The sequence below is a fragment of the Babylonia areolata genome, chromosome 22 (assembly GCF_041734735.1).
Source record: "Babylonia areolata isolate BAREFJ2019XMU chromosome 22, ASM4173473v1, whole genome shotgun sequence".
NCBI classification, from domain to species: domain Eukaryota; kingdom Metazoa; phylum Mollusca; class Gastropoda; order Neogastropoda; family Buccinidae; genus Babylonia; species Babylonia areolata.
Window position 1 is genome coordinate 3,461,087 of NC_134897.1, and position 12,578 is coordinate 3,473,664.

Genomic DNA, 12,578 nt, shown 5'->3' on the forward strand with positions numbered 1-12,578 from the left:
TTACCCATATTTCATAAACGAGGTTTATCCATCAGGACGATTTATTAAAGTAACCCAGATGTAAACATTTTGTCCTGAGAAACTGGCGGCACAATGAGGCGACAAATGGACAGCATCCCCCACCGTATAACAACGTCACCCCTTTCTGTTCCCCCGTTCTTTGGGCAGCCTTCCCCATCTTTCCTGACAAAACTAAGCGGCTGAATCGACGCCATTATGTCAAAAACCGCTTTGTAAAAAGTGTTTAAATACGGTTTAGTATCGCTACTGGAACGACTGTCAATGAACTCGTATGGAGCCAGCAAGTCTGAGACATGTTATCAGTACAGACATAGCTGTCAGTGTGAGAGATGTTATCAGTACAGACATAGCTGTCAGTGTGAGAGATGTTATCAGTACAGACATAGCTGTCAGTGTGAGAGATGTTATCAGTACAGACATAGCTGTCAGTGTGAGAGATGTTATCAGTACAGACATAGCTGTCAGTGTGAGAGATGTTATCAGTACAGACATAGCTGTCAGTGTGAGAGGTGTTATCAGTACAGACATAGCTGTCAGTGTGAGAGATGTTATCAGTACAGACATAGCTGTCAGTGTGAGAGATGTTATCAGTACAGACATAGCTGTCAGTGTGAGAGATGTTATCAGTACAGACATAGCTGTCAGTGTGAGAGATGTTATCAGTACAGACATAGCTGTCAGTGTGAAACATATTGTGAGTACAGACATAGCTGTCAGTATGAGACATTATCAGTACAGACATAGCTGTCAGTGTGAGAGATGTCATCAGTACAGACATAGCTGTCAGTGTGAGACATGTTGTCAGTACAGACATAGCTGTCAGTCTGAGACATGCCAGTACAGACATAGCTGTCAGTGTGAGACATGTTGTCAGTACAGACATAGCTGTCAGTGTGAGAGATGTTGTCAGTACAGTCATAGCTGTCAGTGTGAGACATGTTATGAAAACAGACATAGCTGTCAGTGTGAGACATGTCGTCAGTACAGACATAGCTGTCAGTGTGAGAGATGTCGTCAGTACAGACATAGCTGTCAGTGTGAGACATGTCGTCAGTACAGACATAGCTGTCAGTGTGAGAGATGTCGTCAGTACAGACATAGCTGTCAGTGTGAGACATGTCAGTACAGACATAGCTGTCAGTGTGAGAGATGCCGTCAGTACATACATAGCTGTCGGTGTGAGACATGTCGTCAGTACAGACATAGCTGTCAGTGTGAGAGATGTCGTCAGTACACACATAGCTGTCAGTGTGAGACCTGTCAGTACAGACATAGCTGTCAGTGTGAGAGATGTCGTCAGTACAGACATAGCTGTCAGTGTGAGACCTGTCGTCAGTACAGACATAGCTGTCAGTGTGAGAGATGTCGTCAGTACACACATAGCTGTCAGTGTGAGACCTGTCAGTACAGACATAGCTGTCAGTGTGAGAGATGTCAGTACAGACATAGCTGTCAGTGTGAGAGATGTCGTCAGTACAGACATAGCTGTCAGTGTGAGACATGTCGTCAGTACAGACATAGCTGTCAGTGTGAGAGATGTCGTCAGTACACACATAGCTGTCAGTGTGAGACCTGTCAGTACAGACATAGCTGTCAGTGTGAGACCTGTCAGTACAGACATAGCTGTCAGTGTGAGACCTGTCAGTACACACATAGCTGTCAGTGTGAGACCTGTCAGTACAGACATAGCTGTCAGTGTGAGACCTGTCAGTACACACATAGCTGTCAGTGTGAGACCTGTCAGTACAGACATAGCTGTCAGTGTGAGACCTGTCAGTACAGACATAGCTGTCAGTGTGAGACCTGTCAGTACAGACACAGCTGTCAGTGTGAGACCTGTCAGTACAGACATAGCTGTCAGTGTGAGACCTGTCAGTACACACATAGCTGTCAGTGTGAGACCTGTCAGTACACACATAGCTGTCAGTGTGAAACCTGTCAGTACACACATAGCTGTGAGTGTGAGACCTGTCAGTACACACATAGCTGTCAGTGTGAGACCTGTCAGTACACACATAGCTGTCAGTGTGAGACCTGTCAGTACAGACATAGCTGTCAGTGTGAGACCTGTCAGTACAGACACAGCTGTCAGTGTGAGACCTGTCAGTACAGACACAGCTGTCAGTGTGAGACCTGTCAGTACAGACAAAGCTGTCAGTGTGAGACCTGTCAGTACAGACATAGCTGTCAGTGTGAGACCTGTCAGTACAGACATAGCTGTCAGTGTGAGACCTGTCAGTACAGACATAGCTGTCAGTGTGAGACCTGTCAGTACAGACATAGCTGTCAGTGTGAGAGATGTCGTCAGTACAGACATAGCTGTCAGTGTGAGACATGTCAGTACAGACATAGCTGTCAGTGTGAGAGATGTCGTCAGTACACACATAGCTGTCAGTGTGAGACCTGTCAGTACAGACATAGCTGTCAGTGTGAGACCTGTCAGTACAGACATAGCTGTCAGTGTGAGAGATGTCGTCAGTACAGACATAGCTGTCAGTGTGAGACATGTCGTCAGTACAGACATAGCTGTCAGTGTGAGAGATGTCGTCAGTACACACATAGCTGTCAGTGTGAGACCTGTCAGTACAGACATAGCTGTCAGTGTGAGAGATGTCGTCAGTACAGACATAGCTGTCAGTGTGAGACCTGTCAGTACAGACATAGCTGTCAGTGTGAGAGATGTCGTCAGTACACACATAGCTGTCAGTGTGAGACCTGTCAGTACAGACATAGCTGTCAGTGTGAGACCTGTCAGTACAGACATAGCTGTCAGTGTGAGACCTGTCAGTACAGACATAGCTGTCAGTGCCTTGGGAAAGAATAGGAGAGGTAACAGGGAAGGGGGCGGAGAGGAGGAAGAGAGAGAGAGAGAGAGAGAGAGAGAGAGAGAGAGAGGGAGGGAGGGAGGGAGAGAGAGGGAGAGGGAGAGATACAGACAGACAGACAGAGAAACAGTGAACCAGGATTTTGACTGTTCAGTAGAATTTCGGTGGTCGTCTGTGTGGAAGTCGTTGTGACGAGACGATGAACAAGGTCCAGTGTTGGGGATCCACTTAACGCAGCCAGAAACACCACAGACGACAAAAGGACTGTGTGATAACATTCTGCAGAAACACCCACTTTGAAAAAACAATATCAGCCGGAATTCTGCACAGAGAAATGTGACAAAAGTAATATAGTATAAACGGAAATGTGCAAGCAAGCAAGCAGGCAGGCAGGCAGGCAGGCACACACACACACACACACACACACACATTCAAACGAACACTTTTCACACACGTGGGCAAACAAATACACAAGCGCTTGAATGTGGAGTCCCAATGCACTGTGAGCGTACTACAAGACAGTGTTCGTGTAATCAGTTGTGTTAGCTTTTCACACATCATCGAAGATCCGCAGATGGAGATTTTCACATGCAGGTGAGTTAATCAGGCTTTGTTTCAACCCTGAAAACCCGCCCCCTACCCCTTCCCCACTCAACGGGAACTATTCAAGCAAAAACGGTAAAAAAAAAAAATTCTGTCGTTTGCATTCATTGCACGATGGGTTAACGACACTGAGGGGAGTTCTCACACCAGTACTTGAACCTTACCTCCTCTTCCTTCTTGCAGGCTGTCGGCAGTTTTTCCCATCTCTTCACCACAACCCAATTGTCTGAAGACCCAAAACGGGTCGCCTGCGCACAGGACTGACTGACTATCAGTCATCTAATTGCCGTAAAGCCTCGCAACTCTCCGGCCCTAGACGGCTGTTGACGTGCTGGTGTCAGTTTGCCTGATGAACACCTTTTCTATTTTCTGCTGTGCCTGGAGAGTTAGGTTGGGACTTTATAATGGTGATTTATTGGACTTTATAATGGTGATTTATTGGACTTTATAATGGTGATTTATTGAAATACGTTTTCTGCCCTGACGTGGATGCTACTGTCTTACCAGTCCTTTGGTGAGTGTTTGAAATACGGTTCAGTCTCAGTGCCGGAACTGGTATGCACTCTGCTCCGGGATATGCTATCAGGCCTGACGCAGCTGTCTTAGAAAGAGTCTGCTGAAAGAAACAGGCCTGGCAGTTCTGGCAGTATTTTGGTCACTGACAGTGGGGTTGTGTGTGTGTGTGTGTGTGTGTGTGTGTGTGTGTGTGTGTGTGTGTGTGAGAGAGAGAGAGAGAGCGTGTTAATGAACACAGTGTAATTTAAACTCTTTGCTTAAGAGATACATTGAGACAGTAACACACAAGGGCACACGGTATAATACTTTTGGCTTTAAACCCCGAAGGCCAAATCATTTTATCTTAGCTTTATTTGTTGTCTATCAGATTCAACGTATGCTATCAATTGAAGATTATGACTGATATCGATGCGTTCATTAAGTAGCTTGGTTCATTCATTCATTCATGCTGTTCACAGTCTAGGAAACCATGCTAGCGTTACCCGGACTTGTAAAACATGTAACCCCCCCCCCTCCCCACCTTATATTCACTATATCATTTGAAATATTCTTTGTCTTTTATTAGACAGACAGACAATACCAGATTATCATTTGCTTACAGACTGTAGAACAATTGTCCCAGGTCCAGGTAGTTTTCCATAACCAGAAGGCAGACGCCTACATTTCATACCACTAATCAATCTGACATCAGATGGACTGCGGAAGGCAAGGACCATACGAAACGACTCGCAAAGACCCGCCAAGTGGATGTAATTAAAAGATAAAGTCATCAAAAACTGTTCTATTCAGGAAGAAGTGTCGAGAATTGCCGGATTTGGAGACATAAGGACGTCACCAATGCACCCTCTGTCTCATATTTACTGTCCTGTGTAGCTCCCCCACCCCCTCCCTCACTCTCAGATCTCTTGATTGCAACTCCCCCCATCCCCACCTGCCGCGTTCAGAGCCTGCCCCCCTCCTCCCCACGTGTCTGTATAATGGCCTCTGGCCCATGTACAGTTAAACCATCTGAGTCCGAGTCTGTGTCTCATTTGGTAACGATCTCGGCTCGTCATGTTTCCATATCAACAGTAAACGGCAGCAAACTGAAAAAAAAAGTTTGTGAAAACGGCAATGTATAAACCAGAGAACAAAGAGAGACAGAGAGACAGAGGAAGAGAAAGGAAGAAAGAGAGAGAGACAGAGAATGAAAGAAAGAGAGAGAGAGAGACAGAGAAAAAGAATGAAAGAGTTTCAGTTTCAGTAGCTCAAGGAGGCGTCACTGCGTTCGGACAAATCCATATACGCTACACCACATCTGCCAAGCAGATGCCTGACCAGCAGCGTAGACCAAGAAAGAAAAAAAAAAGCAAAAAAAAAAAAAAAAAAAAAAAAAAAAAAAGAAAAAAAAAAGGGTGAATAAATAATAGATAAAAGAATGAAAGAAAGAGAGAGAGACAGAGAGGCAGATATACTGAGAGACAGACACATAGAGCGACAGACAAAGAGACAGAGACAAACACAGAGACAGGAAGCGAGAGATATTGAGAACTAGGTGTGTGGGTGTGCACGCGTATAGCGGGATAAAAACGGTTGAGCAGTAAGCGCACTCAGCATCGTTATGGTGATTTACTGGTGACGTTCCCCACGTCAGCTGCACACATGAATCAATCTGTTCCCAACTGGAACTGACTGCATCATGTCACAGACACACACACACACACACACGCACACACGCAAGCACGCACGCACGCACGCACAAACATTTACTTACATATACACACCCACCAAAACTAATACACACAATCACTTAACCCATACAAGTCTGCATGACCTCAACCAGCACGCGTGCACACGCATACACAGACACCAAAACATGGACACGCAGCACAACACGACACAACACACAGACACAGACTGACACACACAGACACACAGACTGACACACACAGACACAGCACATAGACAGTTGATGGTTGTATTCTTGCAGACGTCATGTTAGGTGGCCATGTGTATTTGTGTGCGTGTGCGTTGGAGTGTGATGGCGCGTTTGTGTATGTGTACGTGCGTGCGTGCGTGTGTGTGCATGCGTGCGCGCGCGCGCGCGTGTGTGTATGCGCGCACGCAAGCGTGTGTGTGTGGGTTGTGGGTTGTGGTGCGCCAATGTAGCCGTTCACCTACATACTATTCATGATGCATGAACAATCCTGCAAGACCTGCATAAACGGGAATATGAACAGCATCCCATCCCATCCTCATGAATCACTTCCAATTCCATTCCGCAATCTCTATTATACCTACTTTCATATCCAAACAATGCCTCATTTTCAACACTATCAAATACAAGAAATATCGACGCCTGTACTTCAACATTTCATCAATCTGTGAAGAAGGCGAAAGAACGCCGGTGAACAGCAAGAATGATACAACCAATGCTGATAAATCGGGAAAAGGTGGAGGCGAGAAAGGGCGAAAACATGGCTCACTTATATCGTCAACCACCGACCAAAGGACTTTTCAGCGCCAAATGGCGGGGAATTGCGCTGACTGGCTGAGCAGACGACGGGCGTGGCGGTGGCGTCTTAGTTCTTCCTTATCCGTGAAATTTGAACAACAGAGCTAACCAATAGGTCCTGTCTGCACCAGTTTGACATGTTACACTAGCCAACATGACACCAAATCGTTCAGGAAGCAATATATTCACTTTTAATATGCCCGGTAACCAAGATGACATCAGAACAGGTCAGTGTGGCAAAGTTGTGCTTCACCAGTTCAGAAACATGGCTGTGCACAGTTGTCCAGTACCAACAGCACGTGAAGAGGTGGCCCAGTGGTTCCAGTCTCCCTTGACCTCAAGTGTTGGTCTGGGTGCTAGTTAGTCGAATGAGACGATAAACCGAGGAGCCGTGTACAACACGCACTTTGCGGACATAAAAGAATCCACGTAGGAGCGACGAAAGGTAATACAATACAATACAATACAATACAATACAACAGACATAAAGAGACAGACAAATCGATTGTTGTACACGCTCCCATTATATACAGACCACATCGCAGCAGCAACAACACCAGCAGCAAAGATGCGAGCACGGCATCCCGCTGAATGCAGTGTGCACCCCTATCAATGTCGTCCTGATCGTTATCAACAGGAAGGGAACTGAGACAGCGAAGGAAGTGAGGACAGAACAGAGCAACAAAAGGAGGAGGAAAAAAAGTGGAGGAATGGGAGAGAAAAGAACGAGAAGAAGAAGAAAAAGAAAGGAGGAGGAGGAAGAAGAAGAAAAGGAAAGGAGGAGGAGGAAGAGGAGGAAGAGGAGAAGGAGGAGGAGGAGGAAGAAGAAGAAAAAGAAAGGAGGAGGAAGAGGAGGAGGAGCGAGAGGAGGAGGAGGAAGAGGAGGAAGAAGAAGAAAAAGAAAGGAGGAGGAGGAAGAGGAGGAGGAGCGAGAGGAGGAGGCGGAAGAGGAGGAAGAAGAAGAAAAAGAAAGGAGGAGGAGGAGGAAGAGGAGGAGGAGCGAGAGGAGGAGGAGAAGGAGGAGGAGGAAGAAGAAGAAGAAAAAGAAGGAGAAGAGGAGGAGGAGGACAAGGAGGAGTAGGCAGAAGAGGAGGAGGAGGAGGAAGAAGAAGGAGAAGAAGAAGAAGAATGAGGAGGAGGAGAAGGAGGAGGAGGAGGGGGAATTGGAGAAGAAGAAGAAGAAGAAGAAGAAGAAGAAAAGACGTAGATGGGGAGAAGGAAGGGGAAGGGGAGGAGAGGGAGAGGAGGAGGAGAGGAAGGAGGAGGGGGAAGGGGGAAAGGAGAAGGAATTGGAGAAGAAGAGGAAGGAGATGCTGGAGGAAGAGGATGATGGAGGAAGAGGATGATGGAGGATATAATAGCAAAAATGAAGCGTCAAAAAAAAAAAAAAAAAAAAAAAAAAAAAAAAAAAAAAAAAAAAAAGGACAGCATGGCGAAAAACGATCACAGAACACACATCCCAACGTCATCCTTAAGATATACACACAGCGACACCAACAGCAAACGTGAAGTACAAATCCTTATCATTTCCCCATCCTTTGCTTTCTCTTCTCATCGGCACTGTCAGAGACGGCAATGCAACAACAGCACCAACAATAACAAACAACACGAACAGAAGCAAGAGCAACAACAAAGGCAACCAGTAAACAGGCGGACGAACCACAGCAGCAACAAACATGTGCAACAATAACAAGCAGCAACAACAAAAGGGACAAAAGAAAAAAAAACCCAACAAAAGGGCAGAAACAGCAGTTCTATTGGCAGTAACACCAGAGGCATTAGTGACAGAAAAAAACAGTAACAACAGAAACAGCAGTAGTAGTAGTAGCAGTCACATCAGAAGTGGTAGAAGCAGTAGTAGCTGTAGCCGAAGCAGCAGTACCAGTCGTAGAAGTAGCAGCGGCGTCAATGGCAGTAGTAGTGGTAGCGGTGATAGTAGTAGACTACAGCGATAGCAAAAGCAGTAGTAGTAGTGGTAGTAGTAGTAGTAATAGTATGTGTGTGTGTGTGTGTGTGTGTGTGTGTGTGTGTGTGTGTGTGTGTGTGAGTGTGTGCTAGCAGTAGTAGCAGTCGTATTAGTTGTGTGTGTGTGTGTGTGTGTGTGTGTGTGTGTGTGTGTGTGTGTGTGTGTGTGTGTGTGTGTGTGTGTGCCAGCAGTATTAGCAGTTGTATTAGCTCTGTGTGTGTGTGTGTGTGTGTGTGTGTGTGTGTGTGTGTGTGTGTGTCCATGCGTGCACGTGAGCGTCTTTGAATTGTCTACATAGTTATTGTTACTAACATTTCTAGTTTTTATCTTGTATATCTGTTACATTACGTGATTTACTCAATGATACGATCTCTTTTAATTGTTCTCTCCTACCTATGTTTCAAAGTGTATGTGTATGTTTGTGTAGGGACGTTTGAGTGAACGTTTATAGTGCCATTGTAAAGCGCATAGAGCTTCAAGAATGTGCGCTATAGTAAGATGCCTTGATACATATCTAAATAAAATAAATAAATATAGCAGCAGAAATCCTACCACCACCACTACCACTACCAAAATCATCCCAACATTTCTCTCCCCACCCAACCCCCCCTCCCCCCCACACCACTCACCCACTAGCACGTGCACCTCCAGACTGGCCAGCTGTTCCAGAGAGCTGCGGCAGATGTAGGTGCCGGAGTCCGAGCTCTTGCCCCGCTCGATGATGAGCTCCGACACCAGGGTTCGGTTCTCCTGCTTGCGGATCTTGGTGATGGTCACGTGCGGGTACTTCTCCGAGTCCACCTTGTCGCCGTCCTTGAACCAGTCCACGTCGTCAGGCACCCGAGACCCCTCCGTGGACGTGCACTTGAGGTATACCGTCTGGCCAGAGTCCACGAACTCCCGACCCTCCAGCGATATGGCTGAAAATCGGATATATATATATATATATATATATATATATATATATATATATATATATATATATATACAATAAGTTGACTGACATACAACAACATACAGGAATCGATTAAATTTTTCCCTTTCACCGCCAGTGTCGCATTTCAGCAAGAGCTGGGTAGAGGACCCATGTCACTGAAGTGTGATCATATCATGGGTCTGTTATCCATGAACCTACTGCTCGGCGGTAGGATTGGCCATATTTTCTACACACCACAGGGAAGTCCCCAGCTATTTTTAGACACCACCTTTTCTGTGTTTATTAGCACAAAGGTATTCCGCACTCTAAACTGACTTGCGGTGAACGGGAGACTTTTAATCATAGTTCATTTTGATTCACAATAAACAGACATAACAGTGGAGGTTGTAAACAGCGGAGACGAGAGAGGGGGGGTAGGAAGGCCAAGAAGGGGGCGGGGGTCGGGGGTGGTAGGGAAGGAAACAGAGAGAGGGATCATGTGCAGACGACACTCTGTCTGCAGGTACGCTACACATTGTAACCAGCATATGAAACTGGGACATAAAACATGTGACAGAACAGTCTAAAACATTAGCAAGGATGGCTGCTCGGTTGTTCAGAGTTTTATCTTTATTTTTATGTCCACACTGCGGTCAGATATGATGTTCACGTCGAAGTCTTACATAGAGGAAAGAAGAGGAAGTGGCTGAGGAGCCACAAGGAGGGGGAAGAGGATGGACAGAAAGGTGCAGGTGAAGATGGGGAGGGAGGAGCAGGAAGACATGGGGAGGGAGGAGCAGGAAGACATGGGGAGGGAGGAGGAGCAGGAAGACATGGGGAGGGAGGAGCAGGAAGACATGGGGAGGGAGGAGCAGGAAGACATGGGGAGGGAGCAGGAGCAGGAAGACATGGGGAGGGAGGAGCAGGAAGACATGGGGAGGGAGGAGCAGGAAGACATGGGGAGGGAGGAGGAGCAGGAAGACATGGGGAGGGAGGAGGAGCAGGAAGACATGGGGAGGGAGGAGCAGGAAGACATGGGGAGGGAGGAGCAGGAAGACATGGGGAGGGAGGAGGAGCAGGAAGACATGGGGAGGGAGGAGCAGGAAGACATGGGGAGGGAGGAGCAGGAAGACATGGGGAGGGAGGAGGAGCAGGAAGACATGGGGAGGGAGGAGCAGGAAGACATGGGGAAACAGACAGAGGAGGACGTTTTGGGGGACACGAGGAGAAGACGATGGATAATATGAGGAATGGACAGGATGATGAGAAAAAGAAGATAAGGGTGGAGGAGGGGGGGAGGAAAAGGGGCGAGGAAGAGGAAGAGGAGGAGGGGGAGGAGGAGAAGGAGAAGCTGAAGAAGAAGAACAACAGGACCAAATGAGAAAAGTGTAAGAAGTGGAAGAGGAAAAAACAAAAAGAAAAGTGGAAGAAGTGGAAGACAGAAAGAACGAAAAGAAAAGTAAGGAAGACCCACAAGAAGAAAGAATTAACAGACGAAGGAAAAGAACAGAGCTAGAGGTAAGGAAGAGAAGACCAAAAAGAAAGATCAAAGGGTCGTGTTTACCAGAATGAGAGTCAAGATGATTTACGTGGTTGTTTACTGTCATGATGATTTAGGTGGCTGTTTATTTTGTTAAGAAATACAATGCTTAAAATGCAAATAAAACACACGCGGCTTCACACACATACACACATCCAAACACACACGTATTCACACAAATTCACACTAAAATAGACAGTCACACACACACAAACACACACATTTCCGTCCAATGTAGAGAAGGCAGAAACATTTGCACAGATGTTCTTGCAGCCTGTGTGCTTAAAATGTCTATCTCCTAAAAACGGAAGACAAGGAACCGAAGAAGGCAAAAGTGATAATGAAGATTCAAGTCCTGATAACTGTCAATACACCAATGCCCAACTCACACTCAGTGAGGTAAGGATGCACTACTATCTCACACACAGTGAGGTTAAGGATGCACTACTATCTCACACTCCGTGAGGTTAAGGATGCACTACTATCTCACACTCCGTGAGGTTAAGGATGCACTTCTATCTCACACACAGCGAGGTTAAGGATGCACTACTATCTCACACACAGTGAGGTTAAGGATGCACTACTATCTCACACACAATGAGGTTAAGGATGTACTACTATCTCACACTCCATGAGGTTAAGGATGCATTACTATCTCACACACAGCGAGGTTAAGGATGCACTACTATCTCACACACAGCGAGGTTAAGGATGCACTACTATCTCACACACAGTGAGGTTAAGGATGCACTACTATCTCACACACAGTGAGGTTAAGGATGCACTACTATCTCACACTCAGTGAGGTTAAGGATGCACTACTATCTCACACTCAGTGAGGTTAAGGATGCACTACTATCTCACACACAGTGAGGTTAAGGATGCACTACTATCTCACACACAGTGAGGTTAAGGATGCACTACTATCTCACACACAGTGAGGTTAAGGATGCACTACTATCTCACACACAGTGAGGTTAAGGATGCACTACTATCTCACACACAGTGAGGTTAAGGATGCACTACTATCTCACACACAGTGAGGTTAAGGATGCACTACTATCTCACACACAGTGAGGTTAAGGATGCACTACTATCTCACACACAGTGAGGTTAAGGATGCACTACTATCTCACACTCCGTGAGGTTAAGGATGCACTACTATCTCACACTCCGTGAGGTTAAGGATGCACTACTATCTCACACTCAGTGACGTTAAGGATGCACTACTATCTCACACTCAGTGAGGTTAAGGATGCACTACTATCTCACACTCAGTGAGGTTAAGGATGCACTACTATCTCACACACAGTGAGGTTAAGGATGCACTACTATCTCACACACAGTGAGGTAAGGATGCACTACTATCTCACACTCAGTGAGGTAAGGATGCACTACTATCTCTACCTAACAAGAAAACATCCGAAGGACTTCACGCAGTCTCAAATGATATACTGAGACATTTACTGGAAAATGTTATTGTTTTGTTGTGAAAGATTTTTTTCAAAAGTGCTGGACTGATGGTTTAATGCCAGCACAACGGAAACAGTCTATTGCAATAACAAATAGTAAAGAGTGGTAACTCTCTCCATTCACAAGGTACACAACTTCAAGTCAGTGCTGCTTACGCTACCGATTTTGTTAAGAAATCAATATTACAAAAACAGTTTATAGACAAGGAAAATACAAAACAAATA

General features: G+C 45.9%; 1 protein-coding gene across 6 annotated transcripts in view; it reads right to left on the reverse strand.

The window, feature by feature from the left end:
• LOC143296999 (zwei Ig domain protein zig-8-like) overlaps positions 1 to 12,578 on the reverse strand; it is a 606,029-nt gene that overhangs the window by 19,134 nt on the left and 574,317 nt on the right. For all 6 annotated transcript variants that reach the window (XM_076609106.1, XM_076609107.1, XM_076609109.1 and 3 more), the window contains one exon: positions 9,055 to 9,345. In XM_076609106.1, the coding sequence (XP_076465221.1) occupies positions 9,055 to 9,345 (291 nt within the window). The remainder of the gene's footprint in view (positions 1 to 9,054; positions 9,346 to 12,578) is intronic.